An 18160-nucleotide genomic window follows, 5' to 3' on the forward strand; every position below is an offset into this window, starting at 1 on the left:
TAAAGAAATGATGGAATTAGAAAATTACCATTTTGCAAGCCCTAAAAAAATATTCTAGATAATATATACCAATGGACACTAAAATGGTTTGATGGTGAACTTTATAATGGTGCATCAGACTGACAGCACTAGATGCAGGAGACGAAACACACTTTTCAACTAGGGGCAATGGAAAACATATGATATTAGGAAGTTATTGCTAATTTTATTTAAATGTTATAATGGTATTGTGGTCATGTTTATAAAAAAATGATACTTATCTGTTAGCCATGTACACACTGTAGGGGAAAGTGAAGTTGTCTTGAAGTCCATTTTTAAGGAGTTTCAGTTTAGTAACTCTAAGTGGAAAGCAATAATAGTAATATAGTCAGATCTTGATTATTCCAAAATAGTGTCCAGCGTGTGCACTGTCCAGGATTTTGCCCACTGTTCCTCTCTTCTGTGGCTCCTCTGCTGGTCACTACATTTACAGCTGACCCAGTGGAGTACAAAAAGTACACATCCATCAAATTTTGTGACTTGTTGGATGAAGAAAGTCTGTGGGGAAGAGACTGAAACTACTGGTTGAAATCAGGTGTATAAATAATTGGAACATTTCATTTCTTTTTGATTTATATGTCTTCCTTATTATAGATAAATATGAGTTACAATGATTACATAATAAAACTTCAGAGCCCAAATACAAAAAGCCTTCATTTTATTTAGTTTCTACTTTACTTGTGGAAAAAAATCATTTTTTAAAAGTTTTATTTTACCAAGGACTAATCCTTTGCTGACGTTCAACTTTAAAGTATTCTTTCGTGTCTGTCTCACAGGAGAAAACATGAAACATTGCTTCTGTGGCAGTTTCTTCTAGTTTTTCAAGGACTCATGTAGTAGCAACTGGTTCAAAATGCTGCTTTGTTTCAAAGCATGCAGTTTAGATGTATCTTCACTAATGATGGCAATATTTCCATTTTGTTCCTGAGCTGTCAGGTCACTTTCACTGTCAGACAGTGTACATAGCAGAGTGTCATTTTCATAAGTTGGAAAGTAATACCTGAAAACAACCACAAATAGACTGAACAACCAAAACTATAGATTATCTAGAAAATTTCTCAGCAGTTGAATGTACACGGTACTACAATTTTGCTGGGTTTCTTTGCCAACAGTTTCAACTACATTTTGCAAAGGCTGTAAAGGAGAGAACTTCTGAATTAATTTTACTTTGACCTTTATTGGCTGACATCAGTCTTACTAGTATCTTTGTTAGCTGGCATTTCAGCCTTTGCTTGATATTTAACATAACAAGATACTATCTTAAAAGGCAGCCTACTCTACTATTAGGCAGCTCTAGCTATCAATTTAAACCTCCTTATATAAAGCTAAAAACGACATTCCTCTCATTTCTATTCAAAGGTTTCAGTTCTCCCCTAGGGATAGCAAAGTTCAAATACAGTTACTCTTTCACACACTACTCCTTCAAATATCCAATAAAAACAACTGTTTCCATGTGTGGAGTCCCCCGCCTCCCCCAGTCTAATCATCACTATTTTCTTCATTATAAATTAAAAAAATTAAAAACATCTATAGAATTTTAAGTCTATTACTCTGGTTCCTTCTCTGGACACACTGTGGAGTTAGTTCTGAAATATAAAGGTTTTGACTTGTATAAGAAGAATTATAGGAACTGGGTCTCAGGTTAGTCCAGGGCTGACTCTGCCTCTCATAAATCTGGAATTTTCTAAAGAGGAAAAACTAGAGCTTTTTGCCTAGACTCCTGGGGGCTCTGATTTAGAGAACAGAGGAATCTCTCTGGAGCTGGAACCCCACAACCTCCCAGAGGTTCCCTCAACTGAGATTATCCAGAGTGATTAGAGAACTGTCTCAGAAGGTGAGACTGGCAAAGGATACCTGGGAGTCTGCGACCATCTCAACAGGTACATACTAGAAGAACAAATGCTTGATGTTTTTAAAAGCACCAGGATGCAAAACATGCATCAAAAGCCCTAGTAGTAGCCCTAGTAGATGAGTTTATCTAAATGAAATAATTATGTAAGTGTGCAAAAATGTAGGCATATGCATCTATTTAGAAGAGCAAAACATAAAAATCCTAAACATCTAGCAAATTAGGGTAACATCCATACAATGGAATATTTGGCAACCATTAAAAATGATGCAATAGATGTGTAGTGGATATAGAAGATGCTTTAAAATACTTTCTTAACAAAATATAACTTAAAAATCTATATTTCTATATCTATCTATAGCTATCCATATCACTACACCATAAAATTTGAAGTAGTTGATTACATCTGTAACAGGGAGATTATTTTAAAACCAAGGTTTTTGAAGATTTTTACTTTTTACAATAGACTTGCATTTATCTTTAAGTTTAAAGGAATTAAATAAATGGATGAGAAAATGGAGAAGGAGCAAAGAAATATATGTCTGGTTGAGCAGAACTCACTGTGGTTGATCCCATATCTGTTTTTCAGGAAGCAGCGCAGTATGTTTCGCTTCTTCCATATGAGTCCTTAAGTCTGCTTTGGACCTGAACTTCTCATGGCAGCCATAGCATCTACACTGGTGAATCTGCCTCCGAATGAAATTGACCAATTTCACTTGCTGATAGAAATTTAATCCTGAAAATGATAGTATACAGAATCATCAGACAACTGGTCAGACCCATTTTTACACTGTTGAAATTTTTTTTTTTTTTTAAAGAATCACTTCTCTTTATTAACCAACCTGAAGAGGCAGTGCAGATTTAAAGCACAGACAGAAAATAATAACAGCCAGTACTTATATAGTGCTTATGTACCAGGCACTGCTCTAATCACTTTTCATGCATTAATACATTTAATCTCCGTAACACCCTACCACATAGGTGTTACCATATCCACATTATACATCAGGAAGCTGTCCAAGGCTGCATAGCCAGTAAGTGGTAGAGCCAGGATTTGACACCAGGCTGTTTGCTCCACAGCCCATGTTCTTGACTATTAACCTATTACATACACAACACATATACATGTGTATAAGAGCAATAAAGTAAAGTAACACTTTCAAGAGTCTAGGAAAGTAGCTGGTGAGTTGAGGGGTGGGCATTGAGCTTTTTCGGAGAAGGCAATGGCACCCCACTCCAGTACTCTTGCCTGGAAAATCTCATGGATGGAGGAGCCTGGTAGGCTGCAGTCCATGGGGTCGCTGAGGGTTGGACACGACGGAGCGACTTCACTTTCACTTTTCACTTTCCTGCATTGGAGAAAGAAATGGCAACCCACTCCAGTGTTCTTGCCTGGAGAATCCCAGTGACCGGGGAGCCTGGTGGGCTGCCATCTCTGGGGTCGCACAGAGTCGGACACGACTGAAGTGACTTAGCAGCAGCAGCAGCAGCAGCATTGAGCTTTTTATGGTCTTGGATATATTAGCAAGTCAGTACTTTACATCTTCATGACACTAATTTTTCTATCATGGTGATCTACTTGAGTACATCTATAATAAACACTCAAGCAACACTACCAAGCAGGGCAGTAGGTGTCTTTTATACACTATTCATTCTCTATAACATTCTGCTGAGCTGAGGCCCAATGTCACACAGCTAGTAAGTGCTGGAGCTGGACTGTGAACTCCAGTCTGACTTCAAAATCCATGCTTTTTTCCACTAGCCCCCTACACTTTACGATAGAAATTAATCATTAACTTGTAAGCCCTCCTCCAGGGGATTTTCCGGACCCAGGGATTGAAGTCACGTCTCTTTATGTCTCCTGCACCGATAAGCAGGTTCTTACCACTAGCGCCACCTGGGAAGCCCTGTTTTATTTGACATCATATATGTAGGAAAAAGACCTATAAATCAAAACCATATTTGAATATTATAGTTCAGACTGTGAATCACTGTTTCAGGCAGTCCCATTGAGACCATCTGTGGAGAGACACATTTTGGCTTGTACACTCTCCAATCACAACTGCAGAACACAGGCATCGTTCACGGGATAGTGTATGAAAAAAAGCAGTATCATGGAAAACAATTTCCGAATCAAACTTACCAAGTTCTGACTTTATTTTGAGGAGATCAAATTCATGTGCATCCTAAAAAAAGGAATGAATGTATCTGTGAGCATATACATTATTTAATCTTTCAGGATGAAAGTATAAACAGACAGCTTATTCACAGGAGTTTGAACACTGCAGAACTCAATCTCAGTTCATCATCTGTTTTCAAAGTCTTCAAAATCTACATCTAATTGCTTTATATAGCACAGTCCAAACAAGTCATGTCAATCAATTAAAACATTTTAGTTGTTCACAGCTTGTATCTCCAGTTTTTATCATTTACTCTGTATGCACTCTGCAGTCTGACAAGAGTCCTCAGTCTCTAGGTAAATGTAGCCCTACTATACTCTGTGTCTGGACTAGAATTATGACTATAGGTCCTTTGCTTCACAAGTAGATAGGTAATTTTAAATATTCTGCTTTTCCTTTTATACTGTCAAATATGGTGTTTAAACCTGCAAGTTTCTCCTCACTCATATCTTCCCACAAATTACATGTCTTTTGACTTTTACGATGCACAAGCTTATTTTTATTCTGTTCCATTCCTGCAATCGCCCATCTGGGTAAATGCTTCAACTTACAAGCTTACAGAGAATAAAGACCATCTAACTCTCTGTGAAGGCATTCTGTGTAGCACCACAGGCAGGATAATTAAGAATTCCATGATATGTTATCACTGAAAGTGACTCAGCAGAGGTTGAGGACACCAGTCAAGGATCCTGCAAAGGGAATTCTTACACAGGATAGAGGGACTAAGGCACCTTTCAATTCAAAGAGACTAGGATATTATGAGATTAGGATATTTAAGACTGGAAACTATACATACGTACTAGTGACAACCTGCTTCAGACAAAATGATTCTCCTTCCTCTTGAGTAAATGCCCATAGCCTTTTGAACACCTTCCAAGTCCTAGTTTTACTGAACTAAGAACAGTTTTTATGAATGAGAATGAAGGTGGGTCAAACAGGAGAGTCTGCTCCACTGCTGCAGAGCTGAGTGAGGGGGATGGGAGAGAGGGCACATCAGAATAATCCAGCAATATTTTTCTATTATACTCAACTCAGCTCCCAATATAACAAAAGAATAGCACGCAGAAGAGAAAACACAAACTGGTAATGTCCTCAAATTTCTTCTCTTCAAATCCTGGTAACTGAGGGAGTTGTAAAACCACACCCTGTGCCCTCTCCACCTCCATCCCTCCCAAGGGCTCTGTAAAAGGCAACTTTCTCTTTTCCTGCTCTCCTTGTTCACCAGCACGGAAAGCACCGGGAAAAAGACTCAGAAACTGTCCACATCCCGGGTATTGTTAATTGTGGTTGCAGATCCTACAGGTTAAGGCAGAACTATCTCGTAAACATCTCAGAGGTGGGATGGCATCAGTGGTCTGTGAAATACCAAACTAACAGTTCACCCAGGTTCAGTGAATTCCACTTAACTGCCCCTAGTTCTGCTTCTGTTTGATGGACCCTCCCTGACTCCCATTTTGCTTACAGCACTTTAAGGAAGGGGAAAATAATCAAGAGACAAAGGTATAAGATGATGAAGTTGCAGTAATCATCAACTTCTCCCTGTCCGAACAACAAAACAAATGTCAAATGAATCAAAGTATCTCACCTCCATGTGGACACATAATTTCTCAATTGTTTCTGCTTGCTTTTCACAAAATAGGCAGACAGCAGACACAGGGTGTTCTTCCCAATCAGACCAGTCACTGTGTTAAAAATAAAATGGCAAACATGGAGCTTCAAGGATATACTGAACAATGACCTGGTATTACTTTCTGCTCCCTAAGAAACCCTGCCAGTCTCTTTCAACTCTGGCATTTCTGTAAAGACTGTCATATTATATTATGACTTTTTGATACAATTTTTGAAATTCAAAGTAGCACCATGGAATTAATATAAATAGCAAACAGGTGCTGCTCTATTTTCTTATATTTGCCTCTCTTTCTGAGCAGCTATTTCACTACAAAATCAGCACCATGTCTTTCTGAGACAGCCAGCCTTAATTTGCAGAGAAGACATATCAGGAGATGGGATGCTCTCATTAACTGCAGCCACTAAGTGCGCAGCTGTGAGGTGCAGTCAGTGCCCAGAGTGTGTTTCTGCATGAAAAATGGCGTATTTTAAAAAGGCAACCTTGTACCTTTCATGTGGGAAATACAGATCATTTTAAATGGGGCAAGTGTTAAATTTGATGGCAGATATCAAAAAGCATACAGGGCCTTTTTACCACTTTCTCCCTTCCTTGCATTTATTTTTTGAGATACTGTCAACTTCTTGTCACTGCTAAACCAGGAGAAGCAAAATCCCAGGAGAGACAAAAGGCTGAACAGCTTTGAGTGAGAGGAAGATGAATAATGGGGAATTCTTTTAGGTTGAAAAGAATACTTCTCGAGCTTATAATTTCAAGCAAAGAAGCTGTGAATGTTTTAAGTTAGTCATCAATGGGATGAACACAGAACAAAGTTAACCTCAATTTAGTTGTTATGTTCTCTTTTCCAACAGTAAGGAGCATGGAGAGTTCAAATATCATATCAGTTTAAGGTCTAGGGATCAATGAACTAACGAGTAAAGAATTCTGGAGTATATTTTTTCTGAATTATATATTACCTGTGTGTTCAACGATCAGTTGTAGTAGCAAAACACTATTTAGTTGGAATAACAGTTGTTTTAATTATGTCAAACTTATTTTGATATTATCATTAATTTTATTGAAGTATAGTCAATGGCACCCCACTCCAGTACTCTTGCCTGGAAAATCCCATGGATGGAGGAGCCTGGTAGGCTGCAGTCCATGCGGTCGCTGAGGGTCGGACACGACTGAGCGACTTCACTTTCACTTTTCACGTTCATGCATTGGAGAAGGAAATGGCAACCCATTGCAGTGTTCTTGCCTGGAGAATCCCAGGGATGGGGGAGCCGGGTGGGCTGCCGTCTATGGGGTCGCACAGAGTCGGACACGACTGAAGTGACAGCAGCAGCAGCATAGTTGATTTACAATGTTGTGTTAGTTTCAGCTATGTAGCAAAGTGATTCAGTTATATGTATATATTCAGTTATATATGTATATATTTGTGTATATATATATAAAATCATTTAATAAGCATATGTTTTTAATAAAATATTTGATAAAAAATGTTTTTTTAATCAGATTCTTTTCCATTAAAGGCTATTACAAGATATTGTCTACAATCTCCCATGTTATACAGTAGAACCTTGTTGTTTATCTATTTTGTATATGGGAGTGTATATCTATTAATAGCAAACTCCTAAATTTACCACCCCCTTTCCCTTTTAGTAAAGATAAATTTGTTTTCTATGTCTGTTAGTTTATTTTTATTTTGTAAATAAATTCATTTGTATCATACCTTTAGATTCCACATATAAGTGATATCAAGTGGTATCTGTTTTTCTCTGACTTACTTTATTTAGTATAATAATCTCTCAGTCCATCTGTTGTTGCAAATGGCATATCATTATATCATTCTTTTTTATGATTGAGTAATATTCCACTGTTTGTATACCGTATCTTCTTTATCCATTCATCTGTCCAAGGACATTTAGGTTGCTTCCATCTTTTGGTTACTGTAAATAGTGCCGCTATGAACATTGGGGTACATGTATATTTTCAAATTAGAGTTTTCATCTTTTCCAGACATATGTGCATGAGAGGGATTGCTGGATCATATGCTAGCTCTACTTTTAGTTTTTTAAGGAACCTACATAATGTTCTCCATAGTAGCTGTACCAATTTACATTCTCATCAAAAGTGTAGTAGGGTACCCTTTTCTCCACATTTTCTTCAGCATTTATTATTTGCAGACTTTCTGATGATGGCCATTCTGACTGGTATGAAGTATCAAAAGTTATTTTGATTTCAAGTTTTGGCTATATTACATGAAAGGACACATGGCTTACAGAAAGGGTTCTCTTTCTTTTTATTCTGTCTTTTCAGAATGGTAACTTAAAATCAAAATAAATAACTATTTTCCTTCTCTTAAAATACTGTGATTAAGTACCATCAATAATAAGTCTTACTCTTCTTGATGCTCTAGCAACTCCCGATCATCTTCTAGTTGAACTTCTTCCCATGATTTTCCAAGTTCCTTTGAAGGAAGAACAGAGGGATTAGAGATAAAGAGGGGAGGTGAAGGGGGAAGAGGGGAGAGGAAAGAGAAAGTAGACACTGAACTCAAAACAAAACAAGACAGTACCTAAACGAAAATGGTTTTAAAACAATAAAAGCAGAATATAGTAAAGTTGTTATTTCAGGGTAAGAAATGATATATTCTAACTCAAAGTTTAGGATTTAGGATATATCCTAAATGGTTAGGATTTCAGATATATCCTAAATCAAACATTTGAAAAGCATGTAATAATGTTTAATAACATTTTAATATGCTTTTCTTTTTCAGAGAAGCAGAGATAACCTTTCAGTCAGATTCTTTTCTGTTAAATGTAAATTAGCATTTCTCAGCCCTGGATGTACACAGGAATCTCTTAGGGATCTTTTAGAAAAACCACTAATATCTTTTGAGAGAGACTCTCCTAGCTGGACTCTGTTTCTATTTGAGGTTCCCAAAAGTCTATTTCCCAGACAGCAGCCATAGTGAACTTTCTACAGGGTACCTCACTGTTTGTCTAACCCCTCCCAGGGCTTCTCATACTCAAAACAAAATGCAGAGGTCTTCCCATGGCTTATAAGGCCTCCATGGTCTGCCAGGCTCCCTCTCTATCACTGTGTTCCAGCACTTTTTCCTCATGCTTAGCTGGCTCTGGTCAGACCACTCTTTGGTTCCTGCTTGAACACAGCAAACCGACTTTCACCTGGTTACTTCTACACTTGTTGGCATCGTTCGCCTCACATATCCTGACGTGGTTCCGTCATCCTGAACGTTACCACTGCTTTTTCTGAACACTGTCTAAAACACCCCTCTTTCAAGTTACTTTTTATTCTGCTAGGACGCTTTATTTTTCTTCAAAGCATTGATCATACCCTGAAATCATTTTGTGGATCTGATTTCTTATTTTCTGTTTTCCACACTAGAATGTCTGTGAAGACATGGGTTTTGTTCACTGTTATATTTCCAGAGTCGGGCACACAGTGGGTACTAGAAATTATCTTTTTGAGTTGAACTGTAACTGAAAACATCTAAAAAATGTGATGCCAATTTAGATCTTACTTCAAAACTTTTGTGCATGTTGAGTAAATAGTTAATGTATAAAAATCACATGGTACCAAGTAATAGTTGGTACTCAAATATATACTCAAATCCCTTTTATCTCTTACAGTTCATGGATGAGTTCCACTTTGCAGGGCTATGTCAGACAAATTTAGTCATAGTTTCAGCAAAACTTAATGCAGTGATGAGCAGGAATGCTTTCTTTTGGCCCAACCATGTCTCTTTTCTCCCTTGAGTCATTTCTTTCTTTCTCTTGGCCTTTCTTCTCTCTCTACTCAATCTTCCCACTGTGCCGTGCAAAAGCAGACACTGCATTAAAGAGGGATACAGAGAAATATTACTGGGCACTTTTCCAAGCAGTTAAACTATGGTAACTGTCAAGTCCAACCTCACCTGATATAATACAGATACCCCTGTTTTATATCCTTTATTTAGAAAAACATTACCAGAATTTACTCTCAGTTAGAAACATTTTCTTAAGGAAGGTATTCATTTAACTAAACACAAAGGACTACAAGAGCCATTATGATTTAGAGAAAAAAGAACATCTATCATTCATCAACTTAATGAGAGGTTTTGCAGCTGTCATTATCTATCAGCTAAATGATGCATAAACTCAGACACACAGAGATTTACCATAACGTCATTAGAGACAGTTAATTTGGACTCCATAATGGACTTCCCAGAGTCGTCATGAAGTGTCTAAGCATCATTATGAACAATAAGAATGGCCTCACCATTGCCAACAGGATTCTTATTAGATGGAATTTTTGGTGATGAATTAAATCTTTTATGCATTGGTTGGTCTCTGTGGACACAGACTGAAGGCCACTGCTGCAAGATATTACTCAAGGATGGGTCATTTGGGGTATTACCATTCAACAATGAAAATGTTACTTATCAATAAATGTTTTGAGCCCAAAATGATGAAAAATATCTTTCACTGTCAAACTTCCAAAGTCAAAGCATTACTTTACAGCTTTCTCAGTATTAAGCACAACACAGGGATTTATCTAGGCAATACAGCACTAACCATTTACCGCTTGAGAACAAAATGGAACTCTGTGTTCGTTAGTATAATAGGAAACAAGTAATTTGAATGTGACTTTCCTAGAGTGCTCTGCCTTGGTACAGTTAAATGTATGATTTATTATAAGAACAAGACACAAAGAGAAAAAAAAATTTAGTCTCTGATTAAGACACTATGCCTACTAATGAATCATATCAGGAAAGAGAAGAACACACACACACACACAAAAACAAAGTTGGGAAGGCATGTCAGTATAGATGTTCAGAACACCTCCTCAAACCTCTGCATCAGATGGCTTATGATCAATGAGAGGGTGGGGAAAAAGGTCCCTTTCACCCAGCACCCTTTCATCCCTGAAACTCACAGACTTACATATGCTTACACACAAAAAAATCCATCAGAAACACATACAGTGTTTTAAATGTAAATAATTACAGTAGAGAGAATTATAACAAAACTGAAAAATAGGTTAAGAACCTACTTTTGTTGGGGCTTCCCTGGTGGCTCAACAGTAAAGAATCTGCCTGCCAATGCAGGAGACGTGAGTTTGATCCCTGGGTTGGGAAGATCCCCTGGAGAAGGAAATGGCAATCCATCCCAGTATTCCTGCTTGGGAAATCCCATGGACAGAGAAGCCTGGTGGGCTACAGTCCATGGGGTCACAAAGAGCTGGACATGACTCAGTGACTAAACAACAACAATTTTTTGTTACAGATGGGTTTGTATATTTTAAAACTAAAAAAATTTAAATCAAAAAAATGATAATCAGATCAGTCGCTCAGTCGTGTCCGACTCTTTGCAACCGCATGAATCACAGCACGCCAGGCCTCCCTGTCCATCACCAACTCCCGGAGTTCACTCAGACTCACATCCATCGAGTCAGTGATGCCATCCATCCATCTCATCCTCTGTCATCCCCTTCTCCTCTTGCCCCCAATCCCTCCCAGCATCAGAGTCTTTTCCAATGAATCAACTCTTCGCATGAGGTGGTCAAAGTACTGGAGTTTCAGCTTTAGCATCATTCCTTCCAAAGAAATCCCAGGGCTGATCTCCTTCAGAATGGACTGGTTGGATCTCCTTGCAGTCCAAGGGACTCTCAAGAGTCTTCTCCAACACCACAGATCAAAAGCATCAATTCTTCGGCACTCGGCCTTCTTCACAGTCCAACACTCACATCCATACATGACCACAGGAAAAACCATAGCCTTGATTAGACGAACCTTTGTTGGCAAAGTAATGTCTCTGCTTTTCAATATGCTATCTAGGCTGGTCATAACTTTCCTTCCAAGGAGTAAGCGTCTTTTAATTTCATGGCTGCAGTCACTATCTGCAGTGATTTTGGAGCCCAGAAAAATAAAGTCTGACACTGTTTCCACTGTTTCCCCATCTATTTCCCATGAAGTGGTGGGACCGGATGCCATGATCTTCGTTTTCTGAATGTTGAGCTTTAAGCCAACTTTTTCACTCTCCACTTTTACTTCCATCAAGAGGCTTTTGAGTTCCTCTTCACTTTTCTGCCATAAGGGTGATGTCATCTGCATATCTGAGGTTATTGATATTTCTCCCAGCAACCTTGATTCCAGTTTGTGTTTCTTCCAGTCCAGTGTTTCTCATGATGTACTCTGCATAGAAGTTAAATAAACAGGGTGACAATATACAGCCTTGACAAACTCCTTTTCCTATTTGGAACCAGTCTCTTGTTCCATGTCCAGTTCTAACAGTTGCTTCCTGACCTGCATACAAATTTCTCAAGAGGCAGGTCAGGTGCTCTGGTATTCCCATCTCTTTCAGAATTTTCCACAGTTTATTGTGATCCACACAGTCAAAGGCTTTGGCATAGTCAATAAAGCAGAAATAGATGTTTTTATGGAACTCTCTTGCTTTTTCCATGATCCAGCAGATGTTGGCAATTTGATCTCTGGTTCCTCTGCCTTTTCTAAAACCAGCTTGAGCATCTGGAAGTTCATGGTTTACATATTGCTGAAGCCTGGCTTGGAGAATTTTGAGCATTACTTTACTAGCGTGTGAGATGAGTGCAATTGTGCAGTAGTTTGAGCATTCTTTGGCATTGCCTTTCTTTGGGATGGGAATGAAAACTGACCTTTTCCAGTCCTGTGGCCACTGCTGAGTTTTCCAAATTTGCTGGCATATTGAGTGCAGCACTTTCACAGCATCATCTTTCAGGATTTGGAATAAATAGCTCAACTGGAATTCCATCACCTCCACTAGCTTTGTTCGTAGTGATGCTTTCTAAGGCCCACTTGACTTCACATTCCAGGATGTCTGGCTCTAGGTCAGTGATCACACCATCGTGATTATCTGGGTCGTGAAGATCTTTTTTGTACAGTTCTTCTGTGTATTCTTGCCATCTCTTCTTAATATCTTCTGCTTCTGTTAGGTCCATACCATTTCTGTCCTTTATCGAGCTCATCTTTGCATGAAATGTTCCTTTGGTATCTCTGATTTTCTTGAAGAGATCCCTAGTCTTTCCCATTCTGTTGTTTTCCTCTATTTCTTTGCATTGATCACTGAAGAAGGCTTTCTTATCTCTTCTTGCTATTCTTTGGAACTCTGCATTCAGATGTTTATATCTTTCCTTTTCTCCTTTGCTTTTCGCTTCTCTTCTTTTCACAGCTATTTGTAAGGCCTCCCCAGACAGCCATTTTGCTTTTTTGCATTTCTTTTCTATGCCACTGCAAAAATACTTCCCTTTAGTAAAGCTCAGGCCTTGAGCCATGAGCGCCTACAGAACATGTAGCTGAAGCCTTGAAGATCATGTCAAGCAGTCTGCTGCCCTCTGAGGCAAGAGTATTTGAACGTGAAACTGCCTGGGACCTTGTCCCTTCAGCTGTTCCCCCCCCCAACCCCCAATCCATTGAACCCTTCTGTTTGTGAGAAAACAAAGCACAAACTCTAAGCAGATAATTTAGATTATGCAAAAGACCTTTAATATATTTTATTTGCAAGTCTATCAGTATTAAAAAACTGATATGAGTTATTAAACAGGCAAATTATTTCTCCCAAGAAAGAAGATGGAATCTATCAATTTACTGAGCCCAAAAGGGACCCTTAACAGCCTCCTTGTCCTGACCAGGGATCAGGACATCGTTTATTGATCTCCCACCTTTTATGACTCTCAGAGTGTATCTTGCCAGGAATACCCTGGATGCTTCCATTACTGCTGGTCTGAAAATTCTGTTCCAAAGTGGGACACTGTGGGTGCATGACTCAATTACCACATAGATCTACTACAGGAGAGGTCAAAACATTAATTCTGTACACACCATTACAAAGTGTTGAAATTAATGCGCTTACACATCTGGTTCTCACACCAATCTCTAAGTTCCTTGAAAGTAGTAGCTGTTCTGCCATATTTTTCTTTCTGTTCCACCAGCATCTGGTACCTGGAAAGCACTCAAAAATTTATAGAATGTATGAAGTCAATGAAATTTCTTCTGAAAGAAAGAGGATGTGAGAAATGGATGTGCAGACACTAGCTACTAAAACAACAATTCAATCTTTTGCCCACATCCACGCACTCATATCAGCTTTTTCCCTCAGAGAAATAAACGATGAATGTCTCTCATTTCTGTTTTTCTTCTTGTTAATCCTTAAAAAAAATAAAGCAGGAACTCCCTGGTGGTCTAGTGTTTTGGACTATGAGCTTCCACTGCTGAGGGCCTGAGTTTGATCCCTCGTTGGGGAACTAAGATTTTGCAAGCTGGGTAGCGCAGCCAAAAATTTATAAAATAACAATAAAAAATTGTCTTGCTCTTTAAAGTCCTTAAGAAAAAACAAACAATGTATTTACTGTTTAATTAAACTTTTAGAATAGTTTAGTCTTGATAATAAGTATTTTCATTAATGAAGTCTAAAAGAAAACTAAAATGAAAAACCATTGGCCCTCATTTTTCTCTAACTATACACTATTAATATTTGGAACAGTTTAAAAAAATCTGTTTAGCCTACATATTTTTTATACCTTGATTTATAATATTCCAAGAACACTGTTAAGATTGATACTTCTGATAAGCACTCCTCTAGCTTAAGGCACTGGTACATCTTTAGAGATGTTATTAGCTTTTTCAATTCTTTCCAAAGCTAAGTTTAAATCATTTCCAAGCTATGACAAACCTAGACAGTGTATTAGAAAGCAGAGACATCACTTTGCTGACAAAGGTCCATATAGTCAAAGCTATGGATTTTCCAGTGGTCATGAGAGTTGGACCACAAAGAAGGCTGAGTGTTGAAGAATTAATAATGATTTCAAACTGTGGTGCTGGAGAAGACTCTTGAGAGTCCCTTGGACAGCAAAGAGATCAAACCAGTCAATCCTAAAGGAAATCAACCCTGAATATTCATTGGAAGGACTGATGCTGAAGCTGAAACTCCAATACTTTGGCCACCTGATACGAAGAGCTGACTCACTGGGAAAGACTTGGATGCTGAGAAAGATTGGGGGAAGGAGAATACAGGGATGACGGAGGATATGGGGATGACAAAGGATGAGGTGGTTGGATGGCATCACTGACTAAATGGACATGAGTTTGAGCAAATTCTGGGAGATAGTGAAGGACCGGGAAGCCTGGCATGCTGCAGTCCATGGGGTTGCAAAGAGTCGGACACAACTGAGTGACTGAGCAACAACAACAAGGCATCACAACACTTTTTAAGTTTTTTAAAACAAATCTTTCCTATGGCTTCCCTGGAAGTTCAGTGGTTAGGACTCCAAGCTTTCATTGCCGAGGGTATGGGTTCAATCCTTGGTTGGGGAACTAAGATCCCATAAGCTGTGTAGTGTGGTCAAAGAAGGAAAAAAACAAACAAAATAAAAAAATCCAGAAACAAAACACTTTATTGTATTTGGCCTCAATGGAAAAGCATAGAGAGCTAAGATGGCTAGGGTTGTGGGTTAGAGCCCTTAAAGTCAGCTTTACCTTGACCATGGGTCATCTTCTACTTTGGTATAAAAAATAATAGGCAAAGGGTGTGTATGTGTGTAGATCATTAAGAATTTATCACCATTAACTGACCAAATCCCCAAACCAACACAAAGTATAAGAGGTGGGTACTGGTACTATTTTAATTGTAAAAACTGAGGAAAAATGGAAGGAAACTGATGCAGAAAGCTTTAGCTATGTGACGCTGGGAAAATTACTCAACTTCTCTATGCTCTAGTTACCTAATCTATAAAAGAGGATAATGACAAAACCTGTGTCACAGGGGTGTGGTTAAGAGTAAATGACTTAATACAAATACCTAAGACAGTACCTGGCACATCTGTGCATGAGTGCTAAGTTGCTTCAGTCACATCCTACTCTTTGCGATCCTATGGGACTCAGCCCCGCCAGGCTCCTCTGTCAGTAGAATTCTCCAAGCAAGAATACTGGAGTGGGTTGCCAAGCCCTCCTCTAGGGGATTTTCCTGACTCCAGGACTGAACCTGGATCACTTACGTCTCCTGCATTTGCAAGAGGGTTCTTTACCTCTTTACTAGCACCACCTGGGAAGCCTGTACCTGGCACATAGTAGGTACTAAAAAGCTGCTAATTAAAACCAAACCAGGGAGAATGGATATGTATACACGACGTACAGCTGAGTCTCTTTGCTGTCCACCTGAAACTATGACAACATTGTTAACCAGTTATTCCCCAAATAAAAAGTTAACACCCCCCCACCAAAAGCCTTAAAAAAAATCTATCAATATTACCCCGAAGTGATTTAATTTTCATTTTATATGTTATTAAAGCCTTTACATTCTCTTGAAGTACTTCTTTCAAGCCACGATTCATCCCACATGAAATCTGGGCTCTCCGTGGGCAGTACAATCCAGCACACTCATCTAGAGCCAGCTGGTCCTCACGGATAATTCCAGTTTTCACAGTCGCACTATTTGATGCCCGTATCGAACTTTTCTAAAAGTGCCAGCAGAATCTGAGTGAGCAGTTTCTCTGAAGTCTCCTCTAAAAGATAAACACCTCCAGCTATATACAATGTTCTGCTAATCCTAAGCTCTTGACTATTAGCTTAAAAGAGCCCCAAAAGGAAGTACATTAAATTGCTTCCATGGCTTCCTGCAGTAGCTGAATATTTCTTAGAGCTAACACTGAAGCCCATTCCCTGTTGGATTGGGCTGGGCCCTGAAGTAGCGTTTGCTCTAGGAATTAATGACTGAGTGGTTTCACGAGAAGATTGAAAGACTCAAAGGGTGCCTTTACCTTTAGTTGGTTGTAAAACATTTGTAGCAAACCACGGCAACCTTTCAGAGACAATCTTTAAACACATGCTAAACTTATTTCTCAAGGGGAATTTTATTTTAATATGCTAAGGATTAGTTAGAACAGCCAAAAATTTTATCCTAAAGCAGAGACTTCCAACATAATTCAGAATATGCTTTCTGTCCAATAGATAAAATGGCTCATTATTATCAATTATGCCTTTTGTGGCCAATGGACTTGGATAAAAATTCTTTCAAATTAAGAGCAAAAAACACTTTCTATTTGCTTTAGAAAGCTGTCAGAACTGGAACTCCTCATCTTTCTTTCAATTCCAATGCAGAATTACTTAACTCCTTCTCTTGTCATGAGTAGTTTTGTTAGAGAACCACTGACTGAAACAGCCAATCCTAGACAGGCACGGTAACAACCACTTTGCATGAGTTATCATACAACAGGAGGTCCTGGGAAGTAATGTGGAACTAACAAGTTACCACCAACTGGGAGAATTCAGGAAAGGTCAAAAGGAGAGAGGAGATGCCAGTCCATATGTCCTACTAACTTCCCAGAATCCTTCCTGCTGAAATCCATTTGAGCTGAGAGATGTGCGCACCACCAGGAATAACCATGAATCAAAATGATTGGCCACAGACAACCAGGAAACTAAACCACTTACCATAAAACCTGAAACTGTGAGCCATGTGGCAGAGCAGTTCTCCTGGGTTCCCTTTGCTGCTCTCCCCCTGGTGCCCCTTCTTAATAAAGTCTCTTGCTTTGTCAGCACAAGAATCTCCTTGGACAGTTCATTTCCAAGTGTTAGACAAGAGCCCACTCTTGGGCCCCTGGAAAGGGTCTCTCTTCCCACAAGAGTTTCCTTCCTTTGCTATGTATATGTAAAATAAAGATCAGCAGACTGGGGGCAGGACCGGTAGCACTCTCCAGTCAGTGTGTCAATCAAAAATCTCTTTTTAAATTTCCAAATGCACCTAAAGAGAAGGAAATTTGCCTCCAACTGAATACCTCTCCTTACACAAAAAGGACTGTAATCTCCAGAGGCCAGTAAATGGTACAGAGGTTTCTGGGCAAGGAGAGTTTACAAAATATTTAAAATCCTTGACATGATAACCCCATCAATTCATCCTACTAGTTTTATATATATATATATATATATATATATTTTTTTTTTTTTTTGTGGGAAAGAAAGGCGAAGATATTTTAATGGGGGAAAAGGGAATGAGTGAAGAGACTATAAACGATTATCTAGCACAGCACCCAGCACACCCAGACAACAATGTTTTTAGAAAAGAATATAGAAGTCCCTGCATTAATATATACAGAAGTATATAGTATACTGGAGAAGGAAATGCCAACCCACTCCAGTACTCTTGCCTGGTAAATTCCATGGATGGGGGAGCATGGTAGGGTACAGTCCATGGGGTCGCAAAGAGCTGGACACGACTGAGTGACTTCACTTTCTTTCTTTCTATAGTTCCTTTTGGAGAAGGAAATGGAAACCCACTCCAGTGTTCTTGCCTGGAGAATCCCATGGACGGAGGGGCCTGGTGGGCTACAGTCTATGGGGTTGCAAAGAGTCAGACACGACTAAGCAACTAACATACATACATACATATAGTATACAGAATACAACAGTATATAGAATATAGAAGTCCCTGTGCTCAAGGTAACAGACAG

The 18160-nt window shown here is 38.9% G+C and overlaps 1 protein-coding gene across 2 annotated transcripts in view; it reads right to left on the reverse strand.

The window, feature by feature from the left end:
• Positions 1 to 680: 680 nt before the first annotated feature.
• The window catches only part of ZNF277 (zinc finger protein 277), a 131644-nt gene continuing 114164 nt past the window's right edge, over positions 681 to 18160 (reverse strand). For both annotated transcript variants that reach the window (XM_006073277.4, XM_044946669.2), the window contains 5 exons: positions 8080 to 8147; positions 5654 to 5750; positions 4032 to 4074; positions 2450 to 2624; positions 681 to 1039 (listed from right to left, as the gene is read on the reverse strand). In XM_006073277.4, coding sequence (XP_006073339.2) covers positions 853 to 1039; positions 2450 to 2624; positions 4032 to 4074; positions 5654 to 5750; positions 8080 to 8147 — 570 coding nt within the window. In that variant the 3' untranslated portion in view covers positions 681 to 852. The remainder of the gene's footprint in view (positions 1040 to 2449; positions 2625 to 4031; positions 4075 to 5653; positions 5751 to 8079; positions 8148 to 18160) is intronic.

Source organism: Bubalus bubalis, chromosome 8 (genome assembly GCF_019923935.1).
Source record: "Bubalus bubalis isolate 160015118507 breed Murrah chromosome 8, NDDB_SH_1, whole genome shotgun sequence".
Lineage (NCBI taxonomy): Eukaryota > Metazoa > Chordata > Mammalia > Artiodactyla > Bovidae > Bubalus > Bubalus bubalis.